The 17,024-nt window shown below is 31.5% G+C and overlaps 2 protein-coding genes across 3 annotated transcripts; one reads left to right on the forward strand and one right to left on the reverse strand.

Moving 5' to 3' along the window:
• LOC134242107 (uncharacterized) lies at positions 1-7,260 on the reverse strand. Of its 2 annotated transcripts, none has more exons than XM_062724132.1 (5): positions 7,106-7,260; positions 2,902-3,039; positions 2,328-2,451; positions 1,755-1,848; positions 1-1,392 (listed from the first exon to the last, which is right to left on the reverse strand). In XM_062724132.1, the coding sequence occupies exons 1-5, from the start codon at positions 7,128-7,130 to the stop codon at positions 451-453; spliced, it is 1,323 nt and encodes a 440-aa protein (XP_062580116.1). In that variant the 5' UTR covers positions 7,131-7,260; the 3' UTR covers positions 1-450. The 2 variants fall into 2 exon arrangements, with proteins under 2 accessions (XP_062580116.1, XP_062580115.1); XM_062724131.1 differs by lacking the exon at positions 7,106-7,260 and adding an exon at positions 4,093-4,280.
• A 3,200-nt stretch (positions 7,261-10,460) lies between these two features.
• On the forward strand, positions 10,461-16,312 carry LOC134242125 (uncharacterized). The gene is made up of 8 exons (XM_062724158.1): positions 10,461-10,873; positions 11,789-11,852; positions 12,003-12,107; positions 13,781-13,885; positions 14,010-14,054; positions 14,310-14,444; positions 14,732-14,845; positions 15,486-16,312. The coding sequence occupies exons 1-8, from the start codon at positions 10,811-10,813 to the stop codon at positions 16,148-16,150; spliced, it is 1,296 nt and encodes a 431-aa protein (XP_062580142.1). The 5' UTR covers positions 10,461-10,810; the 3' UTR covers positions 16,151-16,312.
• Positions 16,313-17,024: the final 712 nt, after the last annotated feature.

Genomic DNA, 17,024 nt, shown 5'->3' on the forward strand with positions numbered 1-17,024 from the left:
TACGAACTTTAAACTCATTTTATTTATGAATTTGGAATATGCATGCCTTATGAACTCACTTTATACACACACAAAATAGTATTTCTAAGTTTAGTAGTTATTCTAAAAATACTAAATAGCACTGCATCAAAATCTTCCTCCCTCTTTGAAAGAATGTAAATTAAACCACAAACTTATATTAATTTTGGTATCTTGCAGTGAAGGAATAAAATGCTTGGCATACCTCTCACTAAACAAAGAATTTTGTGCATAATTACACGAATAAAAAGCTGCTCTCTTAAAAGTCAAAGTATACAACACACTGTCGACACAAAATAGGTCTTTGTTTCCTCTATCGTGGATCGCTTTCATCAAGGGCCGTTTTCCTCTGATAATCTTAACTCGTGTATTACATGTATCAGAAAACAGCAGTGGTTTTCATATACAAGTACATGGACTTTTGACAAAGGCTCACTTTTTCACCACTGCGTAGGCTGGTATTGTACCTTCCTTTTTATTTTTCCTTTGAGAGAAGTCGGCCACTACATCCACATAGCTGTGTCTTTGGACTTCAGACGGTTCTAAATATGATGTTCGATTAGAAATGCCAGATGGTTGTTCAAGGTCTAGATATTCATTTTGAAGGGGAGGTGGTTCCGCTGTGTTCGATTCATTTCCTTTTGCAAGAGTAAAATAAGCATTGCTTACTCTGTTCTGATTTTGACTTCCCTGTTTATTTATGTTTGAATCTAAATTTGAATTACCATTAACAAGTTCTTGGTTACTGGTTATTTGTTGTTTAGCAATATTTTGATCACTATATTTAGCAGACAAGCAGTTTTCTAGCGCACGTACAGATTCCGATGGAATTATAACTCCTTGAGAACTACTTTTACACAACCCCTTTTCTGAATCGACTCTGTTTACTTTTTCCAACAAGAAGTACCCACCACTTTGTCTTTGGGGACTTTCTTTTCCTTTTTCCTTGCCTAATTTGTCCTTCTCCAGAACAAAATAATCGTCCGTTTTCTTTTCTTTGAGTCCAGAGCTCAGAGTGTGATTCTCACTTAACGTGTCGTACGGATTACCATCATAAAACCCATCATTCTTTGTCGGTGAATTCAGGTGATTATATTCATCCTTGCGCCTAATGCTGTCCGATCCGATCTCGGTATATTCATCTATAGCCTTCACATTATCTCTGTTATTGAAAGCTTCCGGTATGGCCGGAAGTGGTTGTGACCGCTTGGTGTCCGATGTATAGGTAATGGTGGTTTCTGTACTTCCGGTGCTCTCTCCGTCCTCACTCAGGAGGCGCTTCATGACCGAGAAAGGATTGGAGACCCCTTTTATTTTCCCTTTCTGATGCTTACGTGTTGGTAGTTGTACGCCTCCATTATACGTTGGATCTCTCTAAATTTAAATATTAAGAATCAATTAAGATTCCCCGTAATAAATACAAATGTACAATATTAATCCTTTTATTGTAAGATACTTGTTTTCTCTGGGTTCAAATTCTATACACTGAAAATACCTATCATGTTTGCTCTTCGATTTATATGCTAAAAAATAACTTTTTATAAGCAAGATTTTACTTTTCTCCTTATTTCTTTCTCATCTGTAATTAAATAAATTTATTTAAGATGATGAGAAACAATATCCAAAATTCGGGAAATATTGTTTCGCTTAAAGATGATGTGACATTGCACTGGCAGCAGTACTCTTTGAGAAAATGGCATAGTTAAACAGTCCGATATTTTATAGTTGATATTTACCATGCTTAATGTCTCATAAGTGCACCCGTCCTCAGAATCCGTTATATTTGTTAAAGTACTTGCAACTATCTTGTATTCACCCTCAATTTCTTTCCTGCAAGTTGCAAAAGAAGATGATCAAAATATAAAATTTATTTTAAAATACATTTGTTACTTCAAAATACAAGCTTTTCTTTCTGTTTTCTATATTTTAAAGAGAATTGTGATGAAAATTAGTACGATTTTAAAATATAGAACTGTAAAATGTTGAGCTATGCATGTAACTTTCTGTTTATTTTGTACAAATGCATTTCCTAGTATCATTTATTGCACATCAGTTATGAACAGTTTGAAATAATGCACGTGCATGTATTATTTTAAGCGAATATCACATAACAATATCATTCATTTATTTTTTCTTGTATTCGTTTATCTTCAAAATTGAAGAACCTTCACAAAAAAAGTAAGATGTATTTTAATTAATTTACTTGAACGTATTTTTTGAAGTGGCTCAAATATTAATGCCAACAAATATAAGTTATTTTATTAATTTCAAACTGATTAATTAATAGGTTTTAATTAACCTATAAATACCTTTTTCTTCTTTCTTTCTTTGCAGCTGAACATTGTCGGATACAGCAGCAGATCACAAATAAGGCTATTATCACGAATGCCACAACGGCCGCTATTATATAGATCAAATATTTACTCAAGATATCTGAAAAAGAAAAAAGTAACCTTTAAAATAGTTTCTTATATTCAATGCAGGAAATGTAATTATAGCTTGATAAGGAATTGAGGGACTGAGGAACCCGAAATTAAGCATGTTGATGATTGTAATGATATTAGTTCCTAAGATAAATAAAACTGGAATACATTAAAATAATTGATGTATTGTACATTGTATAATGGCCAGGAGAACCAATATGATTGCATACGTTAGTTAATTTAATTATCTTCATGTACAAGCAAGAACAAAAATGATAAACTATATCTCCGAAACTGTAGCGAGTATGGAATTCATAAAAGAAAGCAGAACTAGGCCTAGATATAAAATTTTATATCCAATGTATGAATAAATCAGAATGAAAAAGAAGTTCATTTGAAATAAAAAATGTAGTAGACTTAACATATACGTACAAGTATACACATAAACAGTTGGTTATACCTGAGCCAGTAATGTGAGGAGAAATTGGCGTTTTTACTTCTGGTGGCGCAGTGGTTTCCGGTGGTGTGTAATTTGCCGAATTGTTGTTCAAGTCAAAGTAGTACATGTAACACTTATTCAAATCATACTGATATTTCTCTGAAAGAGAAAAACATCAAAACTGTGAGAAAAAAGTATCACAAAACTACTCTAAAATGTGTGAGAGGATTTACTGATACTAAAAAGGGCATAGGAAAGCGGGTTATCTCCTCACAAAAGTATAAATCAAGGTCAAATTAATCATAGACCCCGATGCAAATTACACTACTTTCGTTTTGCACAAGGAGAAACTAATACACACCCAAAAGTATACCCTCAAACACAAGTGTGTTACTATATCCCCTTAAATTTCTTTGCGAAAGGATAATTAGTACGTGTGAATGTTTGAAATATATTTTAACACCATACAACAAAAATAGTAGGGCACATCAATTAAACACCAGGGAAATATACAACGCTGTCTAAATTAATTTTCAAAGACTTGGCTGTGCAAAAAGTAATGTTTCATTCAAAGCATAACATGTGTAATATATTCTTCTTGTAAGGACAGTATGGTACACTTACATGTACCATTTCCTATATATAAACATACATTTATACAAATCTGTACTGTTAAAAAAAGTTGTCTGCCAGAAAAAGAATGAAACTTTGAAATATAGGACACACTATATATGATTTGTTGTGTGGCAAAATGTAGTAATATTCTTTAATTATCTTAGGAGTTACATGTAACTTTACATCTTATATCTTCATTTTTTGTAGTATCAAGCAATACGTTTAAAAATAGATATTAATTCATAATAAAAATATATATATATATACAATAAATATAAAGAAATAAAATACATTAACAATGAAAGGGGTGAGGTTTACCTCCGGAAACTGTACACATGTTGAAAAGTATGACGTTAAATGTAGTAGGACAATAGATCTTACATATAGATGTAGCAATATTAAAACAACCTACACTGAAAGACTATCCAATGGCGATAAAAAGGAGGTTTAACTACTGTTATTTCTTCTGATCATTATGATTTGATTTATAAAATTATTTCACATAACCAAAACACAAATTTTCATAATAAAACAATGTTAATTGTAGATTTAAACAGAGATGTAAAAAAAAAAAAATGCCACGTCATTTTATCTTACCCTCTCTGTCTCTAACCCGTGCAGTGCGGGGTATTCTCCCTTTATCCATTGGTGACAGTTTGAAAATAATATTTTCCGCAAAAAAAAATTATCACAACATTAAATCATCCACGTAAAAATTTTATACAAAGGGTTCGCCATTAAATTTTGTGTTTGTAATCCCGATTTCCGCCACTAGAACCGAAACGGGAAATCTACTCTTGAGATGTAAACTTGCTGGGGCTTTATGGTGAAGGAGATTTTATATGATAACGAGTCACCGAAGTGTACGGGGTTGTCATTTCGCTAATCATTTGATGGTATAATTCTTTTTTTTTTTTTTAATACTTGTTATTTATATATTTTTAAATTACGCATTTTACACATTGTTTATTTGCAAAAGCTTTCAAAAAGGAAGTTTTGCATCATTTTGCATGTACAGTATATATTGGAAGATTTTCAAAATTATTAAATACAGGGAAACTATTCTGAAGCTTCATCTGTCTCGTTGTCCAGACAAACTAACATAAATATGAATAAGGAAAACAGTACGACGAGGAAAAGCCCAGCTATTACGAAATTCAGTTATGATTCTGAACTAGTAATAATTGAATCCAAAACAGAACAGTGCTATAAAGTAATGATCTGCATGGGCCCATCATCGAATATGGAAAGTTTTCTGTAATTAGTAATGTAAAATAATTATGTACTTCGTAGCTTTCCAAAATGAAAGTTACATGTATCAGATTTGACGTTTCAGTAACTATTCCAGATTTTCAGCACGGAGTCATCACAGAGAAGTTACTATTCTAGTTTATTACCTAATCCAATAAATTTTGTTGTCTTATTATAAATTAAATATTTTCATCTATTCTGTACGTATTTTCAGTTTTTTCTTATCTTTTCAAACCGATCTATTGACTGGCGATCTATTGACCGGTCAATAGACTGCACGTTCTATTGACCGGCAACGTATTTCGGAAAAAACCGATCCGGGTTTCAAATTTTAGTTGTTTGTAACACTGCACAGACATGGTAAACAATCATCTTATTCGATCTTTCGACATTGGTTTTAAAAATTGTGTGATTTCAATGGTCGGATATTTTATTTAATGAGAGTAACTTTTAATTAATACACTGTGGGACGTGGAGACCGGTCCTCCGGGTGAGATCTATATCAACCGAAGTCCCGTGTCGCAGTAGGTGCACTGCTGGCACGAAAAAGATCCATCTCCACCGGCAAGTGGTGGCCACTGGTGGCGTCTCCATTTGAGTGAAAATTTTTTGAGAGGAATGTAACCAATAGTCTATACAATCAATCTTTAATTAATATTAAAGATGCACCATATCTAGGTATAAATTTACAATATGGTACGGGAACCTTAATTCTGTACTGAATATACAGTTGTGAACACTAAAGGATACGGAAAATAAAATTAGATAATAAAACAACTATTTAATGCCTGAACAGTCAATAGACCAGAAAATTTTTCCCTCGGTGCAGGGAACAGCTCAGTGTGTTCTATTGCCCTCGGCCGCTGGCCTCGGGCAATAGAACACACTGAGCTGTTCCCTGCACCTCGGAAAAAATATTCTGGTCTATTGACTGCTCAGGCATTAAATAATTGTATAATAGTGCTGGATATAATTCTGAATTATGATTTATATATAACAAGGGAACTGCACAGTGGAGCATCCCCTTGCAAAGAGTATGTCTATAAATCAAAACAGCATTCAAATGCAAATTACGCCACTTCCGTTAAGCACAGGACATTATAAGCACACCCACAAATAAAAACTCACATTATTGTGTTACTATATCCCCTCCAATTTCGTTATGAATAAATGGTAAGGAGATTTAAAAAGGTTCTTTGCTTACATGTACACTGCATGGGTACTCCTATCCATGTTTTGGGGGTAACATGCACCACATTCTTCTCTAAATGCACAATACATGTATGTGAGAGGTGCTATGAAAAATTCATGCACTAGGTAACATATGATAAATTCTGTCTCAGGTAGACTTTTTTTCTAAAATCTAATATTTGTTTATTTCTAAGGGTCATATTAGACAAAAGGTTAAAAATAAAGAAATGAATAAAAATAAGCAATTTTTTTCCAATTCTAATTGTGGTAATAAGGAACTAATAGTAAACAAATTAATATAGTTTGAAGCAAACATAACTAAATTGGTAATTATCTGTCAAATTCATTTGATTATTTGTTTCTGATTTTTTTCCATGCATATTTCCCTCAATTTGCAAGAAATTAATTCTTGTCTTAAATTACATCACTTAAGTGCCTATATTAATTGATATGTTCACCTTAAAAGCAGTTCATCACGTTATATTTCAATTTCCATTTTTTTTCTCTGTGATAACTCTTTGAAAGGTAGCTGAGTTGATTTCTCGATAATTCTACTGGAATGTAAATTAGGAAGGTCGATAGGTCAGAAGCTAAGAAGGCGAAATATACATGCACAATCTGGTGTGCATCTGTCTCTGTGTCTGAATCTAAGGAGGCCAAATATGCATGTATATCTCGTGCGGCTGCCTTTGTGTTTGACGTCAGTGTGCGAGGACTTTTGAAATTGGCAAGAGATAAAGAGATTTCCGATTTATATTTTATCTTTTGCACTTTCTTGGCTTTCTTTACTTCTTTGAATCATTAATATTATACACATGCATTTATTCTTTGCAATTCTAGCTTCGTATTTTAGTACATGTAATATCCATTTTGATGAGATGGTTATTTTTCTACCTTGTCCTTGTTCTATGGAACAAAAATAAAGTTCACTATAAATTGTCACGTTGTAAATTGTTTACTTTACTGGGTTGGCGGCAGTAAATTCACAAGTTACAAAATGACAACTTTGTTTTATCTAGAAGACTGACATCGAGTAAATTCTAAATTTACAACATGACAAAGGATGCAGAAGTTTGTAGATTACAAAATGGAACATTCAATTATACATATTAAGGTGCAAGGTCCAAAACTTTTAACTATAAAGTAAAAAATAAGTTTCTTTACATACCGAAACCGTGCATGCTGTCCTCCATCTTAACGGAATGTTGAAATCACATGACCACACTTAAAGTGGAAGTTGACTAATATCAAAAACATTTTGGGGACTTAACGAATAACACTACTTTGTTCAGTGTCGATATAGAATGTATATATAAAGCACTTTATATTTCAGTTAAATTCCAACCCATCAGCTGACAATCATACAAACAACGGGAAAAAAATCAACGCCAGAAAATGAAAGGGATATCATGTTTCCTGATCATTTTATTTTAACCGTCGAATTAATCAAAATCAGAGCATCAAAATACTGAGTATGAGCAAAATTAAAAATGAAAATTATATATTGAATTAATTCTTGTTTTCAGTGAGAAACAGTAGAGAATGGAGTGGGATGGGGTAATACCGGTACTAGTATTCACTTTTCAAGTATGGCAGTAGACGAAGCTTAAAGAGTATTATTTAGAGAGAATAAAATTTTCTTTTATACGTTTTTTTAACGGCGCAAGGCAATTATCTGAGAAAGGTATCAATAAAATTGTTTTAATTAAGATTTAATGCAATTAAAAATTACAGTATTAAATACAAATTCCATTTCATATCATTATTGTATTTACGTAGTGAGGAAAGGGAAACAGTGATATGCCAAAAGTACATGTACACGTACTGTTCCGACTAAATGGGTCCAAAAACTGACTATTTAATATCATTAATAATGAATACGTTTCCTTAAAATACAGAAATCTAATATGAGTACAACATTCAGTGTTTCCTAATATGTCGAAAACGCCACCATTATACAAAACCCTTTTTAAGGAAAAAAATTAAAATACAAAAGGAAGAAGAATTTAGTGATTTCACATATAATTTCATTTTACGAATCTTCTAGGCAATTCATATAAAGTACATAAGATTTCATCATTATGGACAGATGATACAAACAATGTTGTTCTTTGGAGGAGACTTACTATCATGACTCATAGGTTTAGAAAAGTGGATATTTCTTATACATGTAGTTTTTTTCTCCTCAGGACTGAAAAATGAAATAAATAAACTTTGAAAATACTAGTAATATTTCAATAAAATTACAAATGTGGACAAAACACACTCAGTTAAGGTTTATAGATGAAAAATAATTTCAGAGTATGTTAGCTTGGTGCTACACTGTAAGCGTGTCATATACACTTCAGAAAAATATACCAAACCAGGTGAATTCTACAGTGAAAGTCAAATGGTAAAAATTACCCTATGTACATTTTCTGATTTTTTTTGTTGTCATTTTGATTTTACTCATAAAAAAATTAACCTGGCTTGTTGTATCGTTTTAAAGTTTATATTACACTTTTAGCACCAAAGCTAACAGATTTTGAAATTTGTTTTCGCCTTTATTGAGTGTGATTTGTCTATATTTGTCATTTTCCAAGACTTAAATATTCAGCAAAAACAGTTAAAAACCTCATTATTAGCAAAAATGGACTGTTTGAACATGAAGTATAACAAATTATAAATATTTTCTCATCACATTTCTTTTTGAAAATAAAAGAAAAATGTGGAATGAACTTTCTTTAAACAATTTTGTTAGTTAGTTGTCAATTTTGTGTATTTTTAAGAGGAAACATATGGAGATAACGAGCAGTTTTCAAGATCAGTAGTCCATAAAACAATACAAAATTGGAGCAGAGCAAACATGGACCTCTAAATAACACCATAGGTGGGATCAGGTGCCATGGAGGAGTGAACATCCCTGCTGATGGATCAAACCCGCTGTGTTCTCTTTGTCATGATCGGGAAATACATGTAACGGGAAAATGCGTCGTCAATTCCGTGTATAAAGAATGGGCGAAAGAGTATTAGTATGAAAAACATCACTCAGCAGTAGCTGACAAGGTCACTGTATCGACAATAGAAGTTACGAAAAGCATGCTCTTGCGTATTGAATCAACTGAGATTTATTAACTCCGTATGCAGGTGATGAAGGTATGTTGCTGCATAAGTAAGGGAAGTTGACGATAGAAAATTTAAAGTCATCACAGAGCTTGTTTGTTAAATTTACCATTAACGTCTTTTTCAAGTAAAATATCCAAATATAAACCAAATGTGTCAGAATCTGTAGTATCTTTTATCTCAAGCTCACCAGGATATATCGTATCTTCATATAACCATTATTAATTGACAATTCATCGTCTATTTATCTAAATGTCGAGATAATGGAAAAATTGTCTGAAGTGTAAATCAGAAACTTTTTATTCAAAGCTAAAACGATTATCATTATCTAATAAAATCTTTTAATCATCCTTTTTCTTCTTTACTTCATTAAATTTAAATGATAAAGTCCCATTTTAAGAAGGTTTTTTTCAAAGATCAGTCAAACGATATTTCTTTTTATTTTTTTTTTTTTTATTTTTTTTTTTGGTTTACAAAAAATGTATCTTCTTAAATTGAAAATGTGAATCTGATAAGCAATAAGGTGATTTTTTTTATCACCAAGAACATTAACTCGACTGAAGTTTAAAGTGAGTTACATGTACTCTGAGGAATACTTGCACAATATTCACTTGGAGTTATCTTTCCTTTTCCTAAGGGTAATACATGTATTTACGATAAGACCGTGCAACACTTTACGTAAACATGACTTGCCGATTTGTTATGTCACCTGGTCAAACACAATAGAATTCCTATACGCATACTATTGCACAGAGTTCCAAAGAATTCTTATTTATATGCACGTTTTTTGAAATGTGAAAGAATTGTGTATTTGGGAAAATGTACTACCAAAAAACTTCAAATCATCTAATTATTTTTTTAATATGTGAAAGTAATACTATTTCTTTATATTTTGTGAAATGTAATTTGGGTAAAATGTTAGCTAAAGCAAATGTACGTCCATTTCTTTTGAAACGAACAAGGTATATTCCAAAAAAACTTCAAATCAGTTACACCGAAATGGAGATTTTTTAAATTACAAGAGAGATCTTCTGTAAAACACGTATTGCAATAAATTTGTACATAATTATTTTTTCATGTTTAAGTTTCCATAACACATGTTTTGTCGAAAATACGTCAATTTACTGGCTATTATATTTATGGAATACCTGTCTACGGGTATTTATTTTATTTTGTGAAAATATTGTATATAACGTTCTAAAGACAAACCAATTTGGAAATTTTACCACTTCAAAATTGTAAAAAAACCAATTTGGTAAAAAAAAAACTTAAAGTAAAATATTTGAGTTTGACCTAACAGAACATCATAATGAAACTAGATACATGTAGATACTCTATATAATACGTGGTATGGGCATCACCAAATCCATTTAAGGAATAAATCTAGCATAAAAATAACGTATATGTGTCTTTTCAAAATTAATTCTTTTTTGGTATTAAATATGTACAAGGTAATCGTCTATTGATTTTGAAATCAAGCAACGAAAGATCACAATGACATACAAATCTGTACATGAATCTATTAAATACCGTGTTAAAAAGCATTAGAATCGCCATGCGTACACTGATTCAAAAGATTGACTCCAATTAAAATACAAGTTTGAAATATTAAAAAGCATAATCCTAGATTAACGAATTTTGAAACACCCACACTATTTGTAAATCAACATCAAATTTAAACATTCAATGACAAAGAGATTAAAGATTAAGCCCTCATTTATTTCAGAGGTCCTTATGATTTTGTCCTGGGTAATTATTTTGTCCGTCCATCATGAAGAGTGGAGGTGCTTTTTGTCTTTTGCTGCTCGGGGTTACGACAGTGCTAGCTTCACCAGTAAGTTAATGTGTTGGCCATTGCTTCGTTTAATATTTGTCATGTTTGTATACGTGTATATGTCTATTAAAATTTTTGAATGAATTTTTCATGTGCTATCATGCAGTCTCTAAATGTATATTCATTAATTATTAGATCATTATGAAATGCCATGTATCTTTCGATGTAAAAGTGAAAGGTACTTATATGAATCATGAACAAAGCAAAACCAGGGATCAGATGGGTTTCAGATGCTTATAAAACATGCAGACTCTATATCTAAAAAGCGAAGCTTTCATAAAACAAAGCAAAAATCAAGAAAATGTCGCTGTAAACAAATTTACAAACAAAAGATGAAAGGGGACTTAAATATAAAATATAACATATCTTTATCACAATATTTAGACCCCCAGCACCATAATGTCATTGTAAATGATATATTACATGCAAAAGGAAAAACTGTGTATAGTAAATATATATATTTTGTTAAACATAAAAAATTCTAAACATACATGAAAATAAATGTGCTACATTGCTGCCTGCTATCAAAAGTTATAAGGAATTAATGTACAGTTCATGCTACATACTAGTGATTCGAAATAACTGCAGTTTCTGTAAAAGATATAAAACATCATTTAAAAGTAGGAAAGCACCATCTTTTGGTCCTAAGAACCATTTGGTAAAGACTTGTAAGGTCACACGGAAAGACTTGCTTTTCATAAAAAAATAAGAAAATTCTACATTGTATTCATAAATATAAGAAGGGGCATGATCTTTTAAATCCCTCACTTCTAAATTTTAATCTAAAAGGTTTAAGCAAGAAGAGATTGGATATTTCATTAATTTTGCTTAGAAAAAAAACAAACACAATTTTTTTCTTAACATTTTTATTTTTAATTTAATATAAGTTACTTTTATGTTGTTTTTCATGTTCAGGTACACAAAGTTGAAGGCAGAAACTTTGGACCTGGACCAGTGTCACGTGACGAAATTGAAGAAGGTAAGGCAAACTAAATATAGAAATATGCCTCCAATAGCAAATAAATAATTTCTTAGCCTATTGTACATGTCGTGGTCAAATTTATTTTAGAGATTACTGAATGAAAAGGATACTTCAGTATTTTTCTTCATTTTATGTCTTTTTTTACAGCAATAAAACATGTCCCAAAAGAAACCATTCGTTTTATTGCCAAACAAATGAATGAAAAGATAAAAGACGCTGTAGTAATGATAGAAAAAATGAGGAAAATTGACGGTAAGATAACATAGTTGATGAATTTAACCCACAATCATCAATTTTTCATCTTAATAAATGGTAGGTAGAAAAGAAGAAACAGGATGTGGGCAAAAACAAGACTATTTGTTCACTAGCACATTAAAATTCTAAATTTTGTATGAATCCTTCAATCTCGATGTGTGGATTTTTTAACAAAAGACAAAGTATCATAGTACACTTAATTGTTCTTTTATGAACCAAATGAATCTAACTTAAATAGGTACGACAAGGAAAAAGTTGGTTGTAAATGTGTATATTTCTTGATTGATTTTGAAATTTTATCGATTATATAAAACTTAGTTCAAAGCGCAGTCTTGAAGATTAAAATGTTGTTTTTAATCACGAGTTAAAGTTTTATTATTTTATAGGAAATTAAGCTGGACTGAGGACATCGGCCTGGATAGCTAAGTGGTTTATAGTTTTATTCCAGCCATATGTATTCAATATATATGTATTTATGAATTTTCAATGTATGTTTACTCATTCCTCCTTTCCATACTACAATATTAAAATACAAAGTCTCAAAATTTAATTCGTCGAAAGCTAAGGATATCGATTTTCTGTTTCCTATATTTGTCCTATTCTTTCCTTCGACATGCATTATGCATCCTTTTGGTATTTCATGCCATGAAGTGATATCAGTTATTCAGTTAGTGATACCACTGTCTTATTCAACTTCTGCATTGGTGATCTCGCCTATTTAAATTAGTGATTACCTATTTGGTTTGAATAATTATGTGATGTCATCTTTTCGGAAAGAAGAACTTACGTATTCGAATAGATGGTATCATCTAATCAAATAGGCAATTTAACCTAGTATTCTTACTGAGTATGTGATATCACTTATTCCAATAGGTGATATCACCGATTTATATATAAAAAAAAACAATGTCACATATTCAGATATGATATGAATTTAGCCCCTTCATAAAGTCGATCCATAGAATGATATATATCTTCAAAATGATATCACAACAGAAGCTGTAAGGATTATTTGTGGGAAATATGGTATAAATTCGAAAAATTCAGCTCTTCAAAAAACGTTACTTTCTCTTTTGGTAATCGGATCAATAATGATATCGATCATGTGATGGATAAGAGCTTTGCTGACTGGTTTAACCCACATTTAGGTACAGGCAATAAGTTTTGTAAAGTCGGCACTTTTGATATTTTATAGAAGATTATTTCCATTTTTCAGAAACTTCGTCTGTTAGCTTTTCAGATTCTTAAAATAATAATACAAGCCTATATGCTGTTATTTAATTTGATCATGTGATCAAGTTTGAACCAATCAGAGAGCTTAGAATAATAAAGTAAAATAATATCACCTATTCATTTCCATTAAAGTCATATAATCGATTCAAAAAGGTGATATCATCGTTCGAAAATTTAAAGTGATATTGCCCATTACATAAGTAATACATATATCATCTATTCAATTTGAATGAATGATATCACCAAAAAGAATAGATGATTTCACCTAGCAGAATAGGTGATATCACCTATTCGAATAAGTGATAACACTAAATGACAGTTACATATGTGTAATACTAAACCGGCGAAATGCATTAAAAAACAAAAAAAGGTAGAATTAATAAACAAAGTGAAGATCAACTGAACATTTTAAATACATAATAAGTATTCTGATATAGAGCCAATCCGTGAGGACATGACACCGGACCCGGAACTAATGAGAGAGTCGGGATTTCTAATGGAGGATTCCACAGAGCTGTCAGAGATTTCTAACCGCCTTCCTCGTGGGTATTTTAGCATAGCTCTTCTTCTGACTACCATTTCTTGAAAATAAAATGCATTTGAAGCAAAAAGCCTACTGTAACATTTTTTTAAAAAATTAATTTTATTTATCAATTTTTTTTTAAGATCTGGAAGTACAGGATATGCATTTTTTGCAAAAGTGCATAGCGAGTAAGTGGTCAGATTTTTTTCTGCTACACATATTCATAATCAAATAGAAATGTTCCATTTAAACGTAAATAATAAGTCTCCAAACAATTAACTTTATAAATTAAATGTAAGTATAATTAAACAACCCCAAAATAGTGAGAGCTTCATCTGAATCATCCGATCTTTTTTTCTATATATATTTTCTAAAACACTATTACGGAAAAAAGCAACAGAATTGTTCCCCATCTCCTACACAATAGGATTTATAATTTCCAGGAGCCAAGGACACGGATTTCGATCAGTTCAATAACAGGCGGGACTTGTTAAACGAAGTTCTACGACAAGTTTTTGACTGTGCAGCCATTGGAATGTCTCTGCTGGAATCAGAGACCAATCTGGATGACTTGACAGGTCCTTTTCTAACATGTTTTGAGCTATTAATTTGATTAAGACAATCAATTTAATGTGAAGAGCCAAGAAATCTGCAACAATGCGAATAAAATAATCATCAGAAAATCACAATGAAACTATGTCAATTTTTGTCATTCCTGATGTGCTATGAAAAGAATAATATTTTCGAATGCGTTCCTTTATAATACAATTGTTCTAACTGTTTTAAAATTAATTTCTTTTGCAATTCTCTGTTACTACATAATACTATGAAAGACGAAAGATCACAAATCATCTTTTCTATTCAGATGATCAACTGACTGTCGATGAGATAGTTAATCGAATGGTGAAAGTCCAGCAAATGTCCCTCGAGTTTCTTCATCTCGGTGGTTTTGTCTTCAAATTTTCCAGAAGAGTAGAAAGTAAGTGTCTCGTTTTTTTTGTTTTTTGTTTTTAAAACTATAGAATTTTGACTTAGATTGAGATGGTAGACCGCATAGCGCAATAGTTAAACATTTGATCAAGAGTTGAGGGATACGGTGTTGACCCTTGCATCAATCGAATCACAATACGGGATATGAATACCGATCTTACCTATGAGATCGTAAAACCGAGGTCCCGTGTAGCAGTGGATGCTGGCAAGAAATAGACCCTTTAGTGCCAATTACAGCTCTGAAACAGCCCCCATCGACAAGAGGTGGTTTCTTAATGATTAGAAATTTTCAAATGGACGTTAAATTAGTTAAATTACAAACAAATTGTTGTCAGCACCCATGGCCTTCGAAAAGTGAGGTATGTTTCATTCGCCTACACTAACTGCATCACTGGACCTCGGTTTATACGGTCTCGTCAGAGAGTCCAGTTTCCAAGTCATGTAGTTGGATTCGAAACTGCAATATGCATGTTAGCATCAACTCATTAATATGGGACCCTAGAGAAATGCCCTAACCATTGCACTCCAGTTTTTTTGAAATTGTAAATATTATTAAATGAAGTTTATTATTATAATGTTATTGTATTCAACATTTATTTACTACAATGTTTTAAACTTTGATGTTTAAGAGGACTTTGGAAAAGTCTCTAACAACGAACTGGTTCATGGAGGAGATGAACAGCAAGATGGAAAGTACGGTCAAAGAGACGGCGCCGAGAATGAAAAGGATAAACCAAAGAATGGAGAGCCAAAAAAAGTGGATGACGTCAAAAATGATGGACAAAAAGACAGTCCATTAGAAGAAAACAAGGAATTCAAGGAAAACACGGGTCCTGGTCTTAAAGATGATACCAATTTCGACAAAGCTGTACAAGAATTAAAAAGGATTTTCGGCAATGGGGACTTGGGATCAATCAAAAAGAAACTCCCGAAAGTGAAAGTAATTAAAGACAAATTATCAAATGTTATGAATGGAAAGGGTAACAAGGATGGTAAATATGACACGGGAAGCGATTCACAAGAAAACAAAAAAGCTAACTCGAAATGGGATTCGGTTAAATCAAAAGTTCAAGCTATTCTGGGATTTGACAACAGGGTTGATAAGGATTCTGTAACAGTAGATGGAACAAAGAATGGCCCGAACGATAAACCTAGTCCTAAGCCTAAGGAGGAACAGGATAAAACAGGAGAAAAGGATGGACGCAGTAAAATAGATAGGAGACAACTATTGGGTATTCTTCAAATCCTAGCCAAGCAGCGAGAAATCATGAAAAGAGCACATATCAAACAATAAGATTCGTTAAAATCGATTGAAAAATAAAGACCATTTTATTCATTCAAACAACGAATGTGATTCAATACAAATATTAAATACACTATGAGATTGTAGAAAATAAATTTGAAAACAAACATAAAATTGATTAACAGTTGTTTGTAATAATGCGAGATCATCTAAATTGTCATAAAAGATAATTGAATAAATAAAAGTTTATGAAGAATTTGAATACGAATTCTGTTAACCAAATCACAAACAGTATTTTTCCATGTATTGACGCCACCAATAAATATTCCTGCGGGATACATGTTATTAGACGATGCCTGTTAATACGATATTCGGGATCTGATGGTTATTTTTGACTCTCTTTCTCTTTATATAGCCTTGCTTAAGTATGGCTTCATTATGCTATGTCAGACAGTCTTGTTGGTATAACTATCATGAGCAAAGGTATAAAAGAGGGAATTTTAATGATATATGAAGAATTTGATGCAATTTTTTATATTCTGAGATATTTTCAGGATACAAGAATTATATTTTCTAGAGTAGTGCTTTCAAACTTCAAAAGCATAATATAATACATTAAATTTGCACAACGAAAGGCACACTCTTTTCTCTAGATTTTATAATTGGTTTTAAAAATGTAATAGTATAAATATTTCAATTTCTTTTGTGAGTGGAAACAAAACCACATGCACACAAATTGTTATTCTTAAAATATATGAAAAGTTTAATGTACAAAAAAAATTCAATTTTTATAATATGTAAACCTCAGAAATAAACCACGATTAATAAAGGTAAATAACTGCTCATCGTTTTCATATATATATATATTGTTGATCGAAGTCTCATATAAACCTCTTTAAATGTTAAAATATCTAAAAACGTAGTT

The sequence above is a fragment of the Saccostrea cucullata genome, unplaced genomic scaffold, assembly GCF_032062105.1.
Source record: "Saccostrea cucullata isolate Sc308-1 unplaced genomic scaffold, CSIRO_AGI_Scuc_v1 ctg269, whole genome shotgun sequence".
Classification (NCBI taxonomy): Eukaryota; Metazoa; Mollusca; class Bivalvia; order Ostreida; family Ostreidae; genus Saccostrea; species Saccostrea cuccullata.

Bases quoted from the DNA above. Each gene is read 5' to 3' on its own strand.
- LOC134242107 (XM_062724131.1), bottom strand. From the start codon at position 4,141: ATGGATAAAGGGAGAATACCCCGCACTGCACGGGTTAGAGACAGAGAG. The intron at 3,040-4,092 runs GTAAGATAAAAT...TTTCTCTTTCAG, and splicing joins ACGGGTTAGAGACAGAGAGG to AGAAATATCAGTATGATTTG. The intron at 2,452-2,901 runs GTATAACCAACT...TTTCTTTTTCAG, and splicing joins TCCTCACATTACTGGCTCAG to ATATCTTGAGTAAATATTTG.
- LOC134242125 (XM_062724158.1), top strand. From the start codon at position 10,811: ATGAAGAGTGGAGGTGCTTTTTGTCTTTTGCTGCTCGGGGTTACGACA. The intron at 13,886-14,009 runs GTGGGTATTTTA...TTTTTTTTTAAG, and splicing joins GATTTCTAACCGCCTTCCTC to ATCTGGAAGTACAGGATATG. The intron at 14,445-14,731 runs GTCCTTTTCTAA...TTTTCTATTCAG, and splicing joins CAATCTGGATGACTTGACAG to ATGATCAACTGACTGTCGAT.